Here is a 21,846-nt window from a genome sequence, read left to right as displayed (position 1 = left end):
CCAACCAGAAAATTACCATCTCAAAGTTCATTGCGGACTGGGCGGTCAACTGCATCCACTTCTCCCCACCTATGCCTTACACCTCCTAGGTGTAGGTGTCTGTTGTCTTTTTTGAGTCCTACACCCCTTCCCTTTCTCCTATTCAGTGACTCGGATCTGTGATGATGATCTAAAGGACACTGGCTGTGCCAGTGATTCCTTTCTGCCTTTCTACTCAGCGGGCAGTGTGACCCGCTGAGTAGACTGACTACACTGACTCCTTGCCTCTCCTTCTCTTTCTCGCCCCTCTCTGATCTAGGAGGGAATGTTGTGAGTCTGTAATCGCCTGCCTCCAAAGATCAAGGCATTTTGTTTGTTGCAAGGTTTGAACTTTGATTCTTTTTTCCGTACACAACCTACGGGATGTGGGCTGTATGGTCTAGGGTGTTTTTTCTTGACCAGAGCAGGACGCCTTCGGCGCCCTGCACTGGTGCCTTACGATAAAATAGGGCCAGCATTGGTCTGCAGGCTCAGGAAGAAGAAAGGAGGCCATTGATTGGTCACAGGGCAGGGAAAAGGAAGGATGCAATTGACTCATGTTGTTGCGTCCTTCGGTCTTCGACGACTTCGCCCCCCTTGCCTCACATTGTTCTCGGCTCCTTCCGCTTACCTGGGTAAGATGGCTACCACAGCATCGACAAGCCGACCACTCTGGCGTCCCCAGAACGGCTATGGTGCAGCCTTCCACCTGTTAGAATCTGCTCCTCCAGAGGGGAGGAGTTAGCTATCTGTTAGGATCTGCTTCTCCAGAGGGGAGGACTTAGCAATCTGTGAATCTTGTGAATCTGTTATGAATCTTGTGAATCTGTTATGAATCTCCTCCTCAAGAATGTGGAGTTAGCAATCTGTATGATTTACTCCTCAAGAAGGGAGGAGTTAGCAATCTGTTAAGGATCTGTTGCTGGATACTTCTGTAGGAGGAGGAATTAGCAATCTTGTTGTACTCCGTAGGCAGAGTTAGCAACTGTTAGGAGTTAGACTGCGGAGTTAGCAATCTTGTTATGAGCGGAGTGTTGGAGAGGCACTCAGCTGTAGAGGAATATAGATAGGTGGGTCCTTGGGCCGATGGCAGATGACAGCGCCCCCAGGAGGATATCCTGAGAGGGACCACGGCTAGGCTTCGGTATGGAGACAGACACAGATAGTTCTTTTATTGGACAGGTTAGTAGAACCACCAGAGGTGGCAGTAGTGGGCTGATATGCCTGGCAGGGCTGAAGTCCCTCAGGTACTGGAACCGCGATCCCAGGGTAGCTGAGCTGTAGAGAAACTGTAGACAGTGAGTAGACAGGGTACGATGTGCTCATAGCCAGAACTAGATGACAATTCTCACATAAGGTCTTAAAGAAGCTCAGTAACAGGAAAGGGTTAGGCCCTCGAGGAGCGAGTACCGGTTCCTATCTGCAATCTGAAATAGAGAAAAGAGAGCGAGGCCCCGAGGAGCGGGTACCCCTGGTAAGTCCGAGGAGGCAGAGTATCTTGGATGAATCCTTAGCGTAAGGAGTTTCTGTCTGTATCCTTGAAAACTCGAATTGTTAGCGAATACTGAGACCTTTTATATTGGAAGCGGATGACGTCAGCTCAGGGGGACGCCCCTGAGGTTCGCGCACTTGCTGGTGCATCAATCGGAGCGCACGCACCCTACGTCATCAGGAACATGGCGGATCCGCAGCGTCGAGCCAGTCCAGGGACACCGGAGGGAGAAGTCATGGAGACGCCGTGGCAGCTAACCATCCATCAAACCCAGAGGGAGTTGCCACAGAGGTAGAGAGGGCGGAGTGAGGGCGTCGAGAAGCGACGGATGCAACACCGCCATTGCTCCTCCCAGGTACCTACTACGGTGCGCGCATGTGCGTCACCCACGTCTTTGTACCACCCTTGGCGCGAACCTTGAGGGCGTTCCCTCATCCTGACATCACGCCATCCAAGTATATTACCTTCACAGATTTGCTAGCTTGTTGAGTTGGCAAGGACTCAAATCCGTTCCTGTCTGCGCTACTCTGCCGCTTCCATGCTCCCCTGGAAGCTCTCCCTCTGCCCTTCGGGGTATCAACTAACCTGGGTACCCGTTCCTCGGGTGCCCTCTGCTTTATTTCAGGTGCCTTTCAGGGAACAGGTACTCACTCCTCAAGGGCCTGCTTGCTCTGCCTCGGTGCCTGTACCTTCTACAACTTATCTGGTGGAATTGCATACCTACAGCTAACACTGAGATAGTACTCTAACTTCTCAGTCTATCTCATCCACAGTAATTCCTCGCTGGGTAACCTGCTGCAGAACCTCCTGACTTCATCCAGGAGAGAAGGGCTCCCTCTGCCGAGGTCCCTGAGACTGCAACTCACTACTGCCACCTAGTGGCCATCTTCAAGCTGTATAATAATAGAGTTCAATTCCGGTGTTTTTGTGTATAAGAGTCTAGCCCAGTGCTGTGGCTCCACACGGGGCTCCTCCCTGTGGGCGTGGTCATCTCCACAGCATCCAAGGATCCATCAAAACACACGTAATAACAACAGATTGCCAACTCCATGGATCCGGCTCAGCTCACGGCGTTGCAGGCCATTCCAGGCCTGGCCCAGTGGATCACCGAACAGCAGACTGTGCTGGAAGGACTGACCGCTGCCTTTAATCTACTACACAAACAGATGAACTCACCTTCCACCTCAGATAAAGAAGCTAAACCGTCAGAGGTGACGGTCAAGACTACTGTGCCTCTAGCAGCTCCCACCCACTTCTCGGGAGAAGTATGGAAGTGCAGAGACTTCATTAACCAGTGCTGCATGCACTTTGCATTACAACCTGACCATTTTCCCACGCCCTACGCCAAGACTACTTATATCCTGTTGTATCTAGACGGATGAGCCCTGTCTTGGGCCTCTTCGCTGTGGGAGCGCGAGGATCCGATTCTTCATGACCTTGAAGGATTTCTCAAACAGTTTAAATCAGTTTTCGATGACCCTGCCCAGTATACCGTCGCAGGTTCTTCCTTGGCTCACCTGAAGCAAGGGAACAAAACCCTAGCTGACTTCGCTATCGAATTCAAGACACTGGAGTCTGAATTATCCTGGGACCCAAGATGCCTGAAGACTCTATTTTTTGAAGGACTGAACTCTCATCTGAAGGATGAACTCTCAGCACGAGAGATGCCTGAGACCTTGGCTGAACTAGTGAAACTGGCAACCAGGATAAATCGCCGGCTTCGCGATAGAGTTCAAGAGATCAAGACTCCCAGGAGACCCTTTCTGAGTGAAGTCTGAGTATAGACTGCACCCAGGTCCGCTTCTTTGGTCCCAGCAGCCGGCGAAGAGAAACCTATGCAGTTAGGCCGCAGCCACCTGACGTCAAAAGAGAGAAAAATGCGGAATAAATTAGGGCTGTGTATGTACAGTGGACAAACTGGCCATGCTGTCCAAAATTGCCCTATGTCCGGGAAACTGGCAGACCTAAGTCCTGCGGGAGGACTCTTCTTAGGTCTCACCATTCCCTCTCCTTCACTCTCTCTTCCTGTTTCCTTGATCTGTGGATCTTTACAGTACCAGACTCTTGCCCTAGTGGACTCAGGGGCAGGAGGCAATTTCATTCTTCAACGACTAGTGGAGCATCTACGGATCCTCACTTCCACTATGAAGCCGCCACTACTTCTTTCATCCATCCACGGAGAGCCCTTGCCGGGTGAAGTAACACTACGTACCGAACCAGTGTGTCTACGAACCAGTGCTCTCTATTCGGAGACCATCTCCTTCTTTGTTTTAGAGAAGTCCATGCACCCTATAGTACTGGGATTACCTTGGCTGCAGCAGCATATGCCTCAATTCAATTGGGCTACTCTGGAACTGTCTAAAGAGGGTCCAGGCTACCATGAGAAATGCCTGATGGAGGTCACTCCTTTACCCTGAATGCCTACTACTACTCCGGTAATGCCGGGGTTGCCGCCTCAATATGCATCTTCTCAAGATGTCTTTTCGAAAGAAGCTGCAGATGTATTTCCACCTCACAGACCATATGCCTGCGCTATTGTACTGAAGCCGAATACGGAGTCACCCAAGGGCAGAGTGTACCCTCTGTCCATGGCAGAAAATAAAGCCATGTCTGAATACATTCAGGAAAATCTCCAAAAGGGCTTCATAAGACCATCCAAGTCCCCTGCTGGTGCAGGCTTTTTCTTTGTGGGCATAAAGGACGGCACTCTGCGTCCTTGCATAGATTACAGGGGCCTCAATGAAAAAACAATAAAGGATCATTATCCCCTGCCTCTGATTTCAGAGCTATTCGACAGACTACAAGGAGCTCAAATCTTTTCCAAACTGGATCTGAAAGGAGCCTACAATTTACTTCGCATTCGAGCTGGCCACTTTGAATATCTAGTCATGCCTTTCGGCCTGTGCAATGCCCCGGCTGTCTTTCAAAATTTAATGAATGACATCTTCCGGGACCTCCTCTATAAGTGTGTTATTATTTACTTTGACGACATCTTGATATTCTCTCAAGAAATGACCACTCATCAGGAGGACGTTAAGAGAGTACTACAGAGGCTCTGTGAGAACCATCTTTACGCCAAGCTATCCAAATGTGAATTTCACAAGGAGTCAGTGCCTTTCCTATGCTACATTGTTTCCAAACAAGGCTTACAAATGGATTCACAGAAGCTGGAGAGTATCAAGAAATGGGTACAACCCACCGGGTTAAAAGCTCTCAGACTCTTCTTAGGATTCACTAATTATTACAGGACCTTCATCAAGAATTACTCTTCACTTACAGTGCCGCTTACAGCTATGACAAGGAAAGGTGCCAACGTTGCTAATTGGTCTCCCGAAGCAATAGCTACATTCCAGAAGCTAAAGGATGCCTTTTCAAGCAAGCCGTGTCTTCGACACCCAGACCCCTCCAAGCCTTTCATCGTGGAGGTCGATGCCTCAGACATTGGCGTAGGGGCAGTACTAAGCCAGGCTGGTGATTCTAAGGTTCCACATTCATGCTCATTTTTCTCCCGTCGCTTCTTTCCTGCCGAGAGAAATTACGGAATTGGAGACAAGGAACTTCTGGCTATAAAGATGGCATTCGAAGAATGGCACCATTGGCTCAAAGGAGCACAACATCAAGTAACGGTCTTCACAGACCATAAGAATCTGGAGTACCTCCGCCATGCACAGCGCCTGAATCATAGACAAGTGAGATGGTCTCTGTTTTTCAACAGATTCAACTTCGTGCTCAAGTACCGCCCCGGAGACAAGAATACCAGAGCTGACGCTCTCTCCTCGCTCTTTCCTCCCTGAGGACATACCTGAAGAGCCGCAACACATCATTGACCCAGAAAAGGTCATATTGGCAGCTACCCACTCGGTACCTGCAGGAAAGACTATCGAACCCAAGAACCTCAGGAAAAAGTTATTGGCTTGGGCCCATGTCTCCAAACTCTCAGGACATCCTGGGCAACGTAGAACCCCTTCTAAACTGCAAACCTTTTATTGGTGGCCCACCATGAAAGAGGACACATTCGCCTACGTCGCTTCCTGCACAAACTGCGCTAAACAGAAGACTCCGCCGGGTCATCCATGGGGTCTATTCCAACCCTTGCCAGTGCTTGAAGAACCATGGACACATATTGCCAGACTTCGTGGTAGATTTACCATCTTCAGGAGAGAACAACACCATTTGGGTAACCGTTGATAGGTTCTCGAAGATGGTGCATTTTGTGGCTCTCCCAGGCTTACCCACTGCCATGGAAATCGCCAAATTATTCATTACGCACATCTTCCGCCTGCATGGCTTGCCTAAGCACTTAGTCTCTGATCGAGGAGCCCAGTTCACAACTAATGTCTGGAAGGTATTATGTAAGAAGTCCGATATAGCCCTTGACTTCACATCGGCATACCATCCTTAATCCAACGGGCAGAGAGGATGAACAGGACACTCAAGCAGTTCATTCGTGCCTATGTGAACACCCGCCAGAATGATTGGAGCAAACTGTTGCCATGGGCAGAATTTACCATAAATTCTCATCCAGCAACATCCACTGGATCAATACCATTTGAACTGGTCTACGGACGACTACCACTTCCACCACTGCCATTTCCGTTATCAGTGTCATCTCCGGCAGCTCAATCTACTGCAAAAGATATCCAACAACTCTGGACTCAGACAAAAGAGATGCTTGTTAAAGCAGGACTACGAGCAAAGAAAGGATACGATGCTCATCACTGCAAGGTTCCAGACTTCAAGCCTGGTGATAAAGTCTGGCTTTCCACTAAGCGCTTAAGACTTAAACTTCCTTCAGCTTGATTCACTTCTCGCTTCGTTGGACCATTTCCCAATCTCCGACGACTGGGCAATCTCATCTACAGTCTGAAGCTACCATCTACTTTAAAGATCCACAATGCATTCCACGCCTCACTATTGAAGCCAGTGATACTTAGTGAGTTTTCCAACAAGATACTTGAAGTTACACCAGTAGATCCAGAGGAAGACATTAAATACAAAGTTGACGCAGTTCTTGACGTGAGAAGACGAGGCAGAGTATGGGAATACCTCCTGTCATGGGATGGGTATGGCCCAGAAGAAAACCCTTGGACTTCAATGTCCAATATCCTGGATAAAGAGATGCTATGGGACTTTCATCACCAGCATCCTCAAAAACCAAGACCTGGTAGGAATCAGCATGGATGCCCCTTGAAGGGGGGTACTGTTGCGTCCGGTCTTTGACGGCTTCGCCCCACTTGCCTCACCTTGTTCTTGGCTCTTCTCGCTTACCTGGGCAAGATGGCTACCGCATCGTCGACAAGCCGACCACTCTGGCATCCCCAGAAGGGCTATGGTGCAGCCTTCCGCCATTGCTCCTCCCAGGTACCTACTAGGGCGCGCGCGCATGCACGTCATCCACGTCTTTGTACCACCCTTGGTGCGAAACAAGGGCGTTCCCTCATCCTGACGTCACGCCATCTGGGTATATTACCTTCACAGATTTGCTAGCTTGTTGAGTTGGCAAGGACTGGACTTGGACTCGAATCCGATCCTGTCTGCGCTACTCTGCCGCTTCCGTGCTGCCACTGGAAGCTCTCTCTCTGCCCTTCGGGGTATCAACTAACCTGGGTACCCAGTCCTCGGGGGCCCTCTGCTTTATTTCAGGTGCCTTTCAGGAAACAGGTACTCACTCCTTGAGGGCCTGCTCTCCCTGCCTCGGTGCCTGTACCTTCTACAACTTATCTGGTGGAATCGCATACCTACAGCTAACACTGAGTGAGTACTTTAACTTCTCAGTCTATCTCATCCACAGTAACACCTTGCTGGGTAACCTGCTGCGGAACCTCCTGACGTCATCCAGGAGAGAAGGGCTCCCTCTGCTGAGGTCCCTGATACTGCAACTCACTACTGCAACCTAGTGGCTGTCTTCAAGCTATATAATAAAAGAGTTCAATTCTGGTGTTTTTGTGTATAAGAGTCTAACCCAGTGCTGTGGCTCCTCACGGGGCTCCTCCCCGTGAGCGTGGTCATCTCCACAGCACTCAAGGATCCACCAAAACACACGTAATAACAACACATGTAAGCCAATTAGATGCTTTCTAAGCTGGCTGCTTTGCTAGGGAAGGAGCAGCAGCGGTGAGATAAGATTGTAGCTCTTGGCCCAGAGACCCGATAATTTCATTAGATTTCCAGAGTCTTCTGGTCAAATCCAGAGAGTTTCCAAGTATGGAAGGGGTGATATTGAAGCCGGCACTGAAGAGCAAAGAATAGACACAAAATAAGGTTTGAATGAGTACAAGTTTGAAAGTTGTGAGAAGTAATGCCAGCAGTGTACATCAGTTCTGGCTCCCTTCAGGAAACAGGACAGACCCAGTAGTTGCATGGATCACTTATGGCCCCTTGGCCCTTGGATGAAACAGAGCTGCTTACCCTGAGACAAGGGCAGCCACATGGCTTTGATTCAGGTGAGAAGGAGGTCACACGGGGCCCTGGTCCTACCCCTTTGCACAGGTCAAACCTGGTCCTGGTCCCACCAATTTCACCTTCTACAGTTCCACTTCCTTTCTGTCTGGTTATAATATTTCCCTCCCTATGCACATAATTTTATGATTAGATTGTAAGCTCTACTGTGAAGGGACTGCCTCATATTTTGTTTATGTCGAGTAGCACAAGTAATAATTGTAGTACTAGGGGAGAGGCATTCTAGGAGCGTGGTGTCTGGACTTTCATGCACACTTTTTGATTTTAAAAAAGAACTTTTCACACAATATATCAGATGTAGTTGTGTGCACGAAGTTTTGCTGGGGTAATTTTCATAATGGACTTGCATGCGTAAGCGCACTATAAAAATTGGTGCAATTTCGACATAGAAGCGTCCGCAAATTTAAGTGGCCTGTTATAAAAATACCCACAAGGGCAGCAGCAAAGGAACCCACCGATGTCATTGCTGATCTCTCCCATGGAGCAGGGGATGCAGTCAAAACAGCAGGGGGGCTCCCCCTTCCGCGCTGCCTTTCTATAGCCAGGAAGGCAGCTCTTGCTGCAGACAGAACGTGGGACCTGCACAGGGAGACAGAGAGGAAGACCATTAATAGAAAGACTTTTAATGATCGATTTTCCAAAGGAATAGTCTAACCATTAACAAAAGAGGAGAGGCCAGAGGCATTCTTGGAGCAGGTTTAAGATTTAGCAGGTCAGAAGAATTACTTGGACTTTCACTCACAAATCTAGCTAGTTAAATGCGACTGAAAATTCAGCTAAGAATAACAAAGTATAATTTAGTTCGGGAGTGTCAAACATGGCTATGGGTTATTTCTGGCCCATAGTCCCGCCCATGTATTCATCCTGCCTGCTGAACCTTACCCCATCAATACTGAACCTCATCCCATCAATACTGCTGCCCATCCAAAGAAAGGAGCCATGCGTGCTGCTGCATTCACTCAGTATTACCAGTGATGCAAGTAAAATAAACCACTGCAGAGAGAGTGCAAGGCTGGAGCATGCACAGGCCAACAGCTGCTTCCCAGCACTGGCTCTAGGCCAACCAGCACCCCCCTGTGAAAAATATTACCTTCATGTGCACCATCGTCCACAGCCTCGTATAAGATCTCTTCTCCCACCTTCCCAGCACAGTTTCTACCCAATCCCCCCTGCCTCTCACCCCCAGCAATAAATTTAGAGCTTGATATTCAGCGTCACTTAGCCAAATAAGTTCAGATTTATCCAAGTGAGTGGGCATTTAAACATTCAGTCATGTTCAGTGGCTGCCACTGAGCTGGATAACTATTTATCTAGCTAAATAGTTATCCAGCTAACTTAGCCAATAAATAGTTACCCAGCTAATTTAGCCAATAAGTGGCGATATTCAGACTTAACCAGATAAGTTAGCTGGATACCCAGATAAGTTAGCTGGATAAGTCAGATCTACTATTGAACAGGTCTAAAGTTAACCAGATAAATTTATCTGGCTAACTCTGGGTTATATTCCTCCCCCTCTACCCCCCTCCACCCCTTCCCCACCCCCCATACCTCCCCCTCCTCACCCCCCCAACCTCCCATCTCTCTCTAACCTAGCCCCCCCCTTCCCCAGCTCCTCCCCTCCACCCCCTCACCTTGTATATAGAATGTACATAATAGAATGTATATAGAATGTACATAATTCCTGCATCTTGTAAATAAACCACCCTCATTCCCTCCTCTGTTCCCTGTATACTCATAAAGTTCCAAGTTACTTCCCTGCCCCATCCCTTCCCTCCCCACCCCAGTTATAATATCAGTTACAATGTAAAGCCCTGTTGGCTGAATTTGCTGTTGTCTGGAAACCGATGTGATGTCTCGTGCGAATGTCGGTATAGAAAAATGTTAAATAAATAAAATAAATAAATATGGATATATTCAGTGGTGCGGCCACACCTCTGATATGTTTATCTGGCTAACAGTCTTAGCAAAATAATGTCTGACTATGGACCTCTTAGTTTTTTATTGCCCTAGGCGCCGTTAATGCCATGTCCCCCCATCCTTCCCAGGAAGGTCAAATACAACCAATGAAGTCATAAATCTATACAGACTGGGACATAACCCCAATATGAATCTCACACTTCGAGTTCTGGAAATTTAGATTTTGATTTAATTGTACTCTGTGTCCATAGAAACTCTCCTCACAATGAGGATAATTTTCAAAACTGCTTGCATGCACCCTTGTATGCATGTATATGTGCACATGCAAAGCTGCTACAGTATTTTATAACCTGCATGCAATCCTTCTACACAGCTTATAAAAAACGAGTGCATATATGCGCAAATATGCTCGCCTATGTAAAAACTGCGAGCCATACAAGTTCGGAGCCACACAAGCTAACCAAATTGGTAGTGCGGTAATAATGGGAGACTTCAATTACCCCAATATTGACTGGGTAAATGTATCATCGGGACATGCTAGAGAGATAAAGTTCCTGGATGGAATAAATGATAGCTTTATGAAGCTATTGGTTCAGGAATCGACGAGAGAGGGAGCAATTTTAGATCTAATTCTCAGTGGAGAAAAGGATTTGGTGAGAGAGGTAACGGTGGTGGGGCCGCTTGGCAATAGTGATCATAATATGATCAAATTTGATTTAATGACTGGAAGGGGGACAGTATGCAAATCCATGGCTCTCGTGCTAAACTTTCAAAAGGGAAACTTTGATAAAATGAGAAAAATTGTTAGAAAAAAACTGAAAGGAGTAGCTACAAAAGTAAAAAGTGTGCAAGAGGCGTGGTCATTGTTAAAAAATACCATCCTAGAAGCACAATCCAGATTTATTTCACACATTAAGGTGGAAAGAAGGCAAAACGATTACCGGTATGGTTAAAAGGGGAGGTGAAAGAAGCTATTTTAGCCAAAAGATCTTCATTCAAAAATTGGAAGAAGGATCCAACAGAAGAAAATAGAATAATGCATAAATGCTGGCAAGTTAAATGTAAGACATTGATAAGACAGGCTAAGAGAGAATTTGAAAAGAAGGTGGCCATAGAGCAGGGATGGGCAATTCCAGTCCTCGAGGGCCACAAACCTGTCGAGGTTTTAGGATATCCTAATGAATATGCATGACATAGATTTGCATACAACTGAGGCAGAGTGCATGCAAATCTCTCTCATGCATATTCATTAGGGATATCCTGAAAACCAGACTGGTTTGTGGCCCTCGAGGACCGGAATTGCCCACCTCTGCCATAGAGGCAAAAACTCACAGTAAAAACTTTAAAAAATATATCCGAAGCAGAAAGCCTGTGAGGGAGTCAGTTGGACCGTTAGATGATCAAGGGGTTAAAGGGGCACTTAGAGAAGATAAGGCCATCGCGGAAAGATTAAATGATTTCTTTGCTTCGGTGTTTACTGAAGAGGATGTTGGGGAGGTACCCGTACTGGAGAAGGTTTTCATGGGTAATGATTCAGATGGACTGAACCAAATCATGATGAACCTAGAAGATGTGGTAGACCTGATTGACAAACTTAAGAGTAGGAAATCACCTGGACCGTATGGTATACACCCCAGAGTTCTGAAGGAACTAAAAAATGAAATTTCTGACCTATTAGTAAAAATTTGTAACCTATCATTAAAATCATCCATTGTACCTGAAGACTGGAGGATAGCTAATATAACCCCCATATTTAAAAAGGGCTCCAGGGGCGATCCTGGAAACTACAGACCGGTTAGCCTGACTTCAGTGCCAGGAAAAATAGTGGAAAATGTTCTAAACATCAAAATCACAGAACATATAGAAAGACATGGTTTAATGAACAAAGTCAGCATGGCTTTACCCAAGGCAAGTCTTGCCTCACAAATCTGCTTCACTTTTTTGAAGGAGTTAATAAACATGTGGATAAAAAAGGTGAACCGGTAGATGGGGGGATTTTCAGAAGGTGTTTGATAAAGTTCCTCATGAGAGGCTTCTAGGAAAAATAAAAAGTCATGGGATAGGTGGCGATGTCCTTTCGTGGATTACAAACTGGCTAAAAGATAGGAAACAGAGAGTAGGATTAAATGGACAATTTTCTCAGTGGGAGTGGGCAGTGGAGTGCCTCAAGGATCTGTATTGGGACCCTTACTTTTCAATATATTTATAAATGATCTGGAAAGAAACATGACAAGTGAGGTAATCAAATTTACGGATGATACAAAACTGTTCAGAGTAGTTAAATCAAGAGCAGATTGTGATAATTTGCAGGAAGACCTTGTGAGGCTGGAAAATTGGGCATCAAAATGGCAGATGAAATTTAATGTGGATAAGTGCAAGGTGATGCATATAGGGAAAAATAACCCATGCTATAGTTACACAATATTAGGTTCCATATTAGGTGCCACTACCCAAGAAAGAAATCTAGACGTCATAGTGGATAACACATTGAAATCGTCGGTTCAGTCAAAAAAGCAAACAGAATGTTGGGAATTATTAGAAAGGGAATGGTGAATAAAACGGAAAATGTCATAATGCCTCTGTATCGCTCCATGATGAGACCGCACCTTGAATACTGTGTACAATTCTGGTCGCTGCATCTCAAAAAAGATATAATTGCGATGGAGAAGGTACAGAGAAGGGCTACCAAAATGATAAGGGGAATGGAATAGCTCCCCTATGAGGAAAGACTAAAGAGGTTAGGACTTTTCAGCTTGGAGAAGAGACGACTGAGGGGGGATATGATAGAGGTGTTTAAAATCATGAGAGGTCTTGAACGGGTAGATGTGAATCGGTTGTTTACTCTTTAGGATAATAGAAAGACTAGGGGGGCACTCCATGAAGTTAGCATGTGGCACATTTAAAACTAATCAGAGAAAGTTCTTTTTCACTCAACTCACAATTAAACTCTGGAATTTGTTGCTAGAAGATGTGGTTAGTGCAGTTAGTATAGCTGTGTTTAAAAAAGGATTGGATAAGTTCTTGGAGGAGAAGTCCATTACCTGCTATTAATTAAGTTGACTTAGATAATAACCACCGCTATTACTAGCAACTGTAACATGGAATAGACTTAGTTTTTTGGGTACTTGCCAGGTTCTTATGGTCTGGATTGGCCAATGTTGGAAACAGGATGCTGGGCTTGATGGACCCTTGATCTGACCCAGTATGGCATGTTCTTATGTTCTTATGGACTTATCCGGATAAGTAGCGGCAAATGTAGAAATTGGATAACTCTTTTGCTGTACCTATAATTTATATTTAGGACTGGGGGTGACTTGCATGGGACAGCAATTGTTACTATCCTAAAACTAAATTAAAGAAAAAAAGTAGATTAAGAAAAAATTGCAGGGAGACTGGAAGGACCATTTTGGTCTTTTATCTGCCGTCATTCACTCTGTTACTATGTTATTATTTATCCGGATAAATTTTGACTTATTAGCTAAGTAGCAGCTACTGCTACTTAACTAATAAATAGGAATATAGCTGGATAAGTGCTGCTACTTACCCAGATAAGTTCTAATCTGGCAGTCTATATAGCAGAAAAAGCTGCTACTTAGCTAGATACTTCGGAATTTAGCTGGATAAGTGTGTGCAAATGATATACCTGCGTATTTGTACTTCAGATTTTAAAGGGATACATAACTAGATTCTACTTGTGTTATTTGGATGCATTTACCCCCATAAGTCAGGGGATTTTCTAACACGCACGCAACAATGAAATCATCAGTTTTACCAATTAGTCTACCAGTTCTCCCTTTCCATCTACTATCCTGACTTTTCAGTCTGAAGTCCCTCCTTTCACCCAGAGCCTCTCACCCAGTCATTTTTTCACTTTTAACATGCTGACAATCACTTTCTCCTGATATTGAGCAGTAGATTTACGCAAATAAGGTGTCACATTTACATGCATAAATTGCTTATAAATTAGTAATTTACTTGCAGAAATGATAGCCCCTCCCCAAACACTCTTGGCCCTCCCTATTTTACATCTGTAAATTTACTCGTGGACCCAGATATATGTGTGCATGTTGAATTTTTAAAATAGCACCACTCATGTATGCGCTATTGACCCCATTCTGTACACCTTAATGTGTACAGAACGGGGTCAATACTCAAAGCCATTTAGATGAATTCACAAGTTATCCATTTAAATGACTAGGCTTGAATATTTCCCTTGCCTCTTTGGCTAACAATTAGCTGGATAACTCTTTATACGACTAAGATTTAGCCAAATAAGAAAGGGGAATGTGGTGAGGTGTTCCGGGGCAGGGCAGAGTAAAGCGAATAACGTATCCTGATATTTCTGATTTTTGTACTAACGGTTTTTACTGTATTGCAAACAAAACATGTACAAAGTGGGTCCCATGCGCACATTGGTTCTTATGTGCCCACATGGGTCAAACAGCGTAGGTTACAACAATGTATTATTTTCCCCCAGTGCTGTAGCTCCTTCCCATACCACCCCTATCCACCCCCCCCCTTCCCAACCGCCCTCCTATCCCCAGAGTATCCCAAGAACCAGTTCATAGGCGACACAAAAAAGGAAAAGAAAGAAGGGTGTCCCCATAGTTATCCAAAGGATGATGACAGTTATTTGTTAAGGATCAAACTGCGTGACCTATGAGAGAAGGATTGAAGATAAGCGTCCCATATAAGAAGAACAGTTGGCGGTACCGTGGAGATGTCCAGGAGGTCATGTTGTCCATTTGCAGCATCTTATGTAAGTGGTTGCGCCACTCCCAAAACATGGGGGGAGCCGTGTCCTTCCAGTGGAATAAGACCACCTTCTTCCCTACATAGCTGGCCTTCCATAGGAATAGGCGAGGTCCCATTCCCCGCAGTTTCATATCAAGGACATTGTCAAACAACAGGATGTGGGGGTCTGGGGGTACACAAATACCAAGCAGTTCTGTGAGGTAAGTGGCTATCCTACAGCAGTAGCGCTTAATCAAGAGACAGCCCCAAAACAAATGTGAAAGCGTACCAACTGCTTGCTGACATTTCCCACAAATATCTGAGGACACTAAGTGCGAGCCGGAAAGTCAAAGATGTAGAAATATAAGCCCGCCAGAGGAATTTATATTGCATTTCACGGAAGTATTGATTGGGAGACACTCTCGCTATATTATTAAGGCTGTGTTGAACCATGGTGGCAGTAACCACAAACAGGCCATCCTTATTCCATCTATCAGCTATCAATTGACTGGGATCTGTTTGTCCCTTGGCCCTGAGGTATTTGTAATAATGGGACAGAGATGGCACCTTTTCCCGGCCTAGCTGTAATACCTCCTCCAGCATAGAGAAGAAGGCCGGATTGCGGTGGTCGGCCGATATAGAATAAGCATAATGCCTAAGCTGTAAGTAGGAGAACTCTGATGCCCGCACCCGCTCGAAAAGAGCTGTGATATCCTGTAGCGGTAGCAGGTGCCCGGTACCATCCAAAGTGTTTCCCAACTTTATCAAGCCCTTTGCTATCCAGCCTCTCACCCCCGCTGATTGCGTCCCAGGGAGAAACTCAGGATTCCCTTGCAAGGGCAACAAATAGGTGCTGAATTGTGGGAGGTGGAGCTGCTTAGTAAAGGTGCGCCATGCGATCACAATGAGAGCAATCAACAGCCACAACCCATCTGGTATTACCAGCTTATCCTTGCGGGCTTGTAGTACATATCTCAAGTTATAGGGGGCAACCAAAGTCTGCTCAGCCTGTATATTCACATAGTGGGATTCTTCCAGCACCCAATCCCAGAGGATCCTCAGATTACTGGCTAAATTATATAGTTTCAGTTCCGGGGCCCGTAAACCCCCAAAACGCCAAGCCCCCTTCATCCAGGGAAGCGCTATCCTCGCTCGCTTCTCCCGCCATAGAAACATACGAATTCCCTTATCAAGTGCAATCTGTTCCGTGCACCGTAGGGTCAGTGGCAAATTTTGAAACAGGTAAGTCCATTGAGGGAGGAGCACCATTTTAAATAAACTGATCCTGCCACACGAAGACAGTGGCAAGGGTTGCCAAGCCCTTAAGCGGTCCAGTGTGTGATGGTGCAACCGATGGACATTGTAAGCATATAGTTTAGACATGCGAGTAGTGATGTATACTCCTAAGTATTTAAGCTTGTCGGTGGCCCAAAGGAGGGGGAAGTACCCAACCCACATGCCCTGCAATGAGTCCGGATATCCCAAAGCCTCTGATTTATCAGAGTTGAGTTTAAGGTCTGAAAACATGCTCCAAACTTACTAAAAATACGTAATAGAGCGGGCAGAGACTTTTGTGGGTCCGTTAATAGCACAAGGATGTCGTCAGCGAATGCGGCGTATTTAAAGGTCTCGGACTGGAGCCTAACGCCTTTCACAGTTTTCGCTAACAAGATAGCCTGCAATAAGGATTCTAACTTTAACACAAACAGTAGCGGCGACAATGGGCAACCCTGGCGCCTACCTCGGCTAATCGAGAAATCCTGGGACATGGAGCCATTCGCAGTAATACTAGCACAGGGGTCCTTATACAATACTCGCACAGCATCGTAAAAGAAACCATCAAATCCCGTCAACCAGAGAACACTGAACAAGTAGTCCCAGTCCACCCTATCAAACGCTTTTTCAGCATCAAAGCTTACTACTACATGTGTTTCCTGATGTTGTTGGCACAAGGCCATGGCTACCAGAGTTCTCCTAATATTGGTCAGCGCATATCGCTTGCGAATAAATCCAACTTGCCCATGCCCCACCAACCAAGGCAAAAGGTCCTCCAATTGTTCAGCTAACATTTTTGCCAAGATCTTCTTATCCTGATTGAGTAATGAAATGGGCCTATATGAGCTCGGGGATAATGGGTCCTTGCTGGGTTTAGGAATGAGGGTGACATGCGCTCTATTGGCCCCACTGGGGATTGCACCTCAGGCTATGAGTGCATTAAACGTACTGGCTAGGAAGGGAGTAATCTAGGCACTTAATGTTTTGTAGAATTCGGTGGTTTACCCATCGGGACCGGGGGCCTTAAAGCACTTCAACTGCAGAATCGTGAGTCTCACTTCTTTCCTCAAGATAGGCTTATTCAAATGCACCTTATGGCGGTAGTCAGACAAGGCAGATTGAGATTAGAGTGGAAGCGCTCCCAGGCACCCTGCACCCCCAGTTTCAGAGCCATATAAGGCGGAATAATAATCCTTAAATATAGCCAGAATGGAGGGAGTATCAAAAACCACCTTATGGGTAGGGGAACGGAGGGACGTGATATATCGCACTTCTCTGTGGGTTTTAATCAAATTAGACAACAGCTTCCCAGATTTGTTGCTAAATTGAAAGAGTTTGTGCTGATAAAAAAGCAAACTCTTTTTCGCCCGTTGATGGAGAGTAGCATTAAGGGCACACTGAATAGCGAGATAGCACTCTCGATTTGAACGGGATGCCACTGACACAAGAGCCCGCTTGGCATTCTGGAGTTGGCGATTGAGTGTCAGTAGCTGTTTGTCTGTGCGCTTCCCCATTGGGCTATGTATGCTATAATCTCTCCCCTTAGTACCGCTTTGGCCGTATACCAGCAAAGTACTGGATCCTCCACATGCTGCCTGTTAAAGTGGATATACTCCCTCCATTTCTCTTGTAAATAGGTTTGGAAAGATGTGTCATCAGCCAGATGGTAGGGATATTTCCAAATCCGAGTTAATGAGGGTTCAGCGGATCCTTTAAGCGTTACCCACACAGGAGCATGGTCCGAAATAATTATATTATCTATACCTGAATCCAACAGTCTCGCAAAGATGTGAATACTCAACAGAATGTAATCTAGACGAGACTGGGTCCCATGAGCCCTAGAGATGTGAGTAAAGTCCCTTTCAATGGGGTGCAGGGTACGCCAGGTATCCACCAAATTTAAGGAGCTTTCAAGAAACAATATGCCATTATCAGAAGCCCCCAAGCCAACGTGTGTAGCCCAGGTCTCTTATAGTATTGAGATCACCCCCTAAAACAATCGTTTGATCACTATAAGGCACCAATTGTTTGATAAAGGTCCTGAAAAAAGTAATCGGGAGGTTATTTGCCGCAAACACATTGCACCACACATAAGTGTGCTGCAGGGACTCTGTGACTAAAATAACATAGTGACCCCCGGGGTCTATGATTTCTTTCTGCACCATTAGAGGAAAGTTTTTATTGACAAGGATGGCCACACCAGCCGATCTCATGGTGGCTAAAGCATAATGTAGGAAGCCAACCCACCCCTTACGCAGTTTCTCATGTTCTACATCGTTTAAGTGTGTTTCTTGTAAGAAAGCAGGATCCACATTTTTTTTCTTTAGGTATAGTAAAATTTTGGATCGCTTAATCGGCGAATTAAGGCCACATATATTCCAGGAGCAAAGTCAGAAACTAGGGCTAACCATGTAAACCAGGAGGTACTTTATTACAAGAATTATTCGCTGATATTGAGGGGGCGTGGGCCCTCCAGCAGGAGCCCCGTGTCCCCACCCGTAATTGCTTCGCCTGGTCTGGGCTGCCTTTGGAACATGAGAAACACCCCTAGCGCCCATTAAAGGACTCTGATACATGGGAACCCCCACCCTCCAACCCCACCATAATCTACCCTTGTAATCCCCCCTACCCCCCATTCACCGTCCCCTCCCAAATCTATACCAAATGGCTGCTCGCTGGTCAAGGCCCAGACAGCAGTGGAGATCACTAGATGAGCGCCTCCTCCTTCCCACTCCCACAACTCCCCACCCTGTCTCTTTAGGAACATGAGCATAAAACTAGCGAAATACATACAATAAACAACATTGAACTGGTAACTTGTGCAGCCTTAAAGCTCTCTGTGTTTCAAATGGTTGCCTACGAGGGGGACCAAAGAAATATGGTCCTCCTGCATTCCAGCAGATCGGCCGTGGAGGGAAGAAAAAAAAATGTAAACGTCCTCACACCAACAGGATAGAGACTCAGCTCCGGCACAAAGCTAAGCAGGGTATCCAGAGCTGCTCCGGACATGTCCTACGCTCCAGTCAGGGCTTTGTAGGGTATGCCAAGCAACAGGATTCCGATTGCCATCACTACAGAGTGATGGCAATCGGTCATCACTCATTTTTACATCCGAGGGCCAAATGATTATGTGGCTTCAGGAGTCTCCCGCCTGCGTGGCACTGACTGTAGATGAAGAAATGCTGGGTGTCTTCTGCAGAAACTGCTGTGCCTCCGTAGCGGTATTTAACCAACGGACACCGTGTTGGGTGTTTACCCGAATGCGCACTGGGTAAACCAGTGTGGCCCTGAACCCCAGGCCATACGTCTTGGCACAAAATGGAGCCATGGCCCTGCGTTGCTGAGACAATTGTGCTGAGAAGTCCTGGAAAATCAGGAATTTCTGATTTTCAAAGGTGAGTGCCTTCCCCATACGCATCGCCCTGAGAATGGCATTTTTATGTACAAAGTTAAGAATTTTCACAATAACTATGCGTGGTTTAGTATCGTCAGTCCTCTTAGGCCCCAGCCTATGCGCTCGCTCTATGCGGAGAGGGCCCTAGTCGCTGGTCAGGCCCAGTTCTTTAGTGAGCCAGGATTCTAAAAAAGTGGGCAAGTCTGCATCAGCTAAGGATTCAGGGAGCCCCACCAACCTTATATTAGAGTGCCTGGCTCTGTTTTCCAGTTCCTCCAATTTGTCAGCATGCCTGGCCACTGTTGTCTTCAGCCGCTCCAACTCAGAGGATGTGTCCTGGTGGCCATCTTGGATATCAGAGACCCTTTGTTCTAGGGTCTCCATGTGGCCCTTGAAGCCCGAAAGCGCTGCAGTGAGTTTGGTAAGTTTGGTGGAAATATTCTGTAGGTCAGGGCGCAGGGCTTCATGTACTGCTGCCCGAATGTCGGCAAGCACTGCTAGCTGCGGCTGTTCTCCAGTGTTTGGCTCCTCCTCTAGTGGCGCGTCAGCGGGCCTGCTCCGCTCCTTGTCTTTTTGGGCGCACCGAGTCGCCATCTGGCCGCGTTTCGCTACGATCACCCCTGAACTTCAAAAGAGGGCAGCTTTCTGTGCGAGCCAGGAATTTTTGGCGCCGAGAAGAGCTGTCGGACGCCGGCGGATGGTGCAGGATTCAGAGCAGGCAGCGGAGAGAGGGAAGGCACGTCCACTCGCATTAGCCCATCATGTGATCTCTCGATATTTCTGATTTTAAGAGTTAGCTGCGTAAGGTTTTTGTCCTAACTCTAGACATGCCGAGAGCACGTGTACAGTTATCCGGAAACATGTTCCCGGATAACCTTTTTCTTAACTGACTCTATTCAAAAAAAGAATATAAGCTGGTTAAGAGAAGTAATAAGAATTAAAAAAAAAAAAAAGATTGCATGCACACTAAGCCCTAAAGTCGCCCCAACTCCCTCTCACCCCCATCCCACCAAAGCTACACCCTCCCACCTTCTTTTCCCTTATTTTTCAGCCCAGATCATGGTAGTGGCCTACTGCGACCCAGGAACGTGGCTTCTGATGTTGCCCCCTAAGTGCTATACTAGAAGCCTACATAGATGGAAAAGGAAGATAGCTGGATAAGTCTTCAAACACTAGTTATCCATCTATCTTACTTATTCACCTATGTGTGCTTTTCTTTTACTTATCCGGTTGTGTGACTTAGCTGGATAAGTCTTCAAACACTAATTATCCATCTATCTTACTTATTCACTATGTGTGCTTTTCTTTTACTTATCCGGCTGTGACTTAGCTGCATAAGTCTCTAAACACTAGTTATCCATCTATCTTACTTATTCACCTATGTGTGCTTTTCTTTTACTTATCTGGCTATATGACTTAGCTGGATAAGTCTGCAAACACTAGTTATCCATTTATCTTACTTATTCACGTATGTGTGCTTTTCTTTTACTTATCCGGCTATGTGACTTAGCTGGATAAGTCTTCAAACACTAGTTATCCATCTATCTTACTTATTCGCCTATGTGTGCTTTTCTTTTATTTATCTGGCTATGTGACTTAGATGGATAAGTCTTCAAACAGTAGTTATACATCTGTCTTATTTATTCACCTATGTATGCTTTTCTTTTACTTATCCGGCTGTGTGACTTAGGTGGATAAGTCTTCAAACACTAATTATCCATCTCTCTTACTTATTCACCTATGTGTGCTTTTCTTTAACTTATCCGGCTGTGTGACTTAGCTGGATAAGTCCTCAAACACTAGTTATCCATCTATCTTACTTATTCACCTATGTATGCTTTTCTTTTACTTATCTGGCTGTGTGACTTAGCTGGATAAGTCCTCAAACACTAATTTGAAGACTTGGACTCCCTCACTCTACCATCAAACCCCTTCAAATACTTCAAAATGCCACGGCAAGACTCCTCAGCAACACATGCAGAACAGACCACATCACCCCGGTCCTTAAGGACCTGCACTGGCTCCCCATCTCATTCCGTATCCTGTTCAAAACCCTTACCATCGTTCACAAATCTATTCACAAGAGTGACTCCTCATGGCTCACCGAACCTCTCCAACTCTCCCAATCAACACGCCCTACCAGAGCAAACCTCGCCTGCACCTTGCAAGTCCCACCCCTCAAGAAGGCCCGCCTCTCCACAACCAGGGACCGGGCCCTATCTATCGCCGGTCCAACCCAATGGAACGCCCTTCCTGCCCACCTCCGCCTTGAGCCATGCTCCATGAAGTTCAGAAAAATGCTCAAAACATGGCTTTTCCACCAGGCCTTTCCAGACTAGCCCCCCCCTCCCACTATTCACCCCGACCCCCCCCCTTTCGATGTAAATATGTCTTTCCCTCTTACCCACTTCCTTGATGTAAATATGTTCATACCCACCCCGAATCTTTATAATCATGTTATCTTCTACATATCATTTTTTTGCAACCTTTGTAGATATGTTCATATCCCTCCACTCCCCCCCCCCCTTTCTTTCCTAGCTTGTTATCTGGCTCCTCC

General features: G+C 46.2%; 1 protein-coding gene across 1 annotated transcript in view; it reads right to left on the bottom strand.

Moving 5' to 3' along the window:
• The window catches only part of LOC115083177 (vomeronasal type-2 receptor 1-like), a 174,888-nt gene that overhangs the window by 43,169 nt on the left and 109,873 nt on the right, over positions 1–21,846 (bottom strand). Inside the window, 1 exon segment of the mRNA XM_029586983.1 lies at positions 8,425–8,548. Coding sequence (XP_029442843.1) covers positions 8,425–8,548 — 124 coding nt within the window.

Source organism: Rhinatrema bivittatum, chromosome 2 (assembly GCF_901001135.1).
Source record: "Rhinatrema bivittatum chromosome 2, aRhiBiv1.1, whole genome shotgun sequence".
Classification (NCBI taxonomy): Eukaryota; Metazoa; Chordata; class Amphibia; order Gymnophiona; family Rhinatrematidae; genus Rhinatrema; species Rhinatrema bivittatum.
Note: the sequence above shows the minus strand (reverse complement) of the source record. Positions and strands in the feature narration are given on the sequence as shown.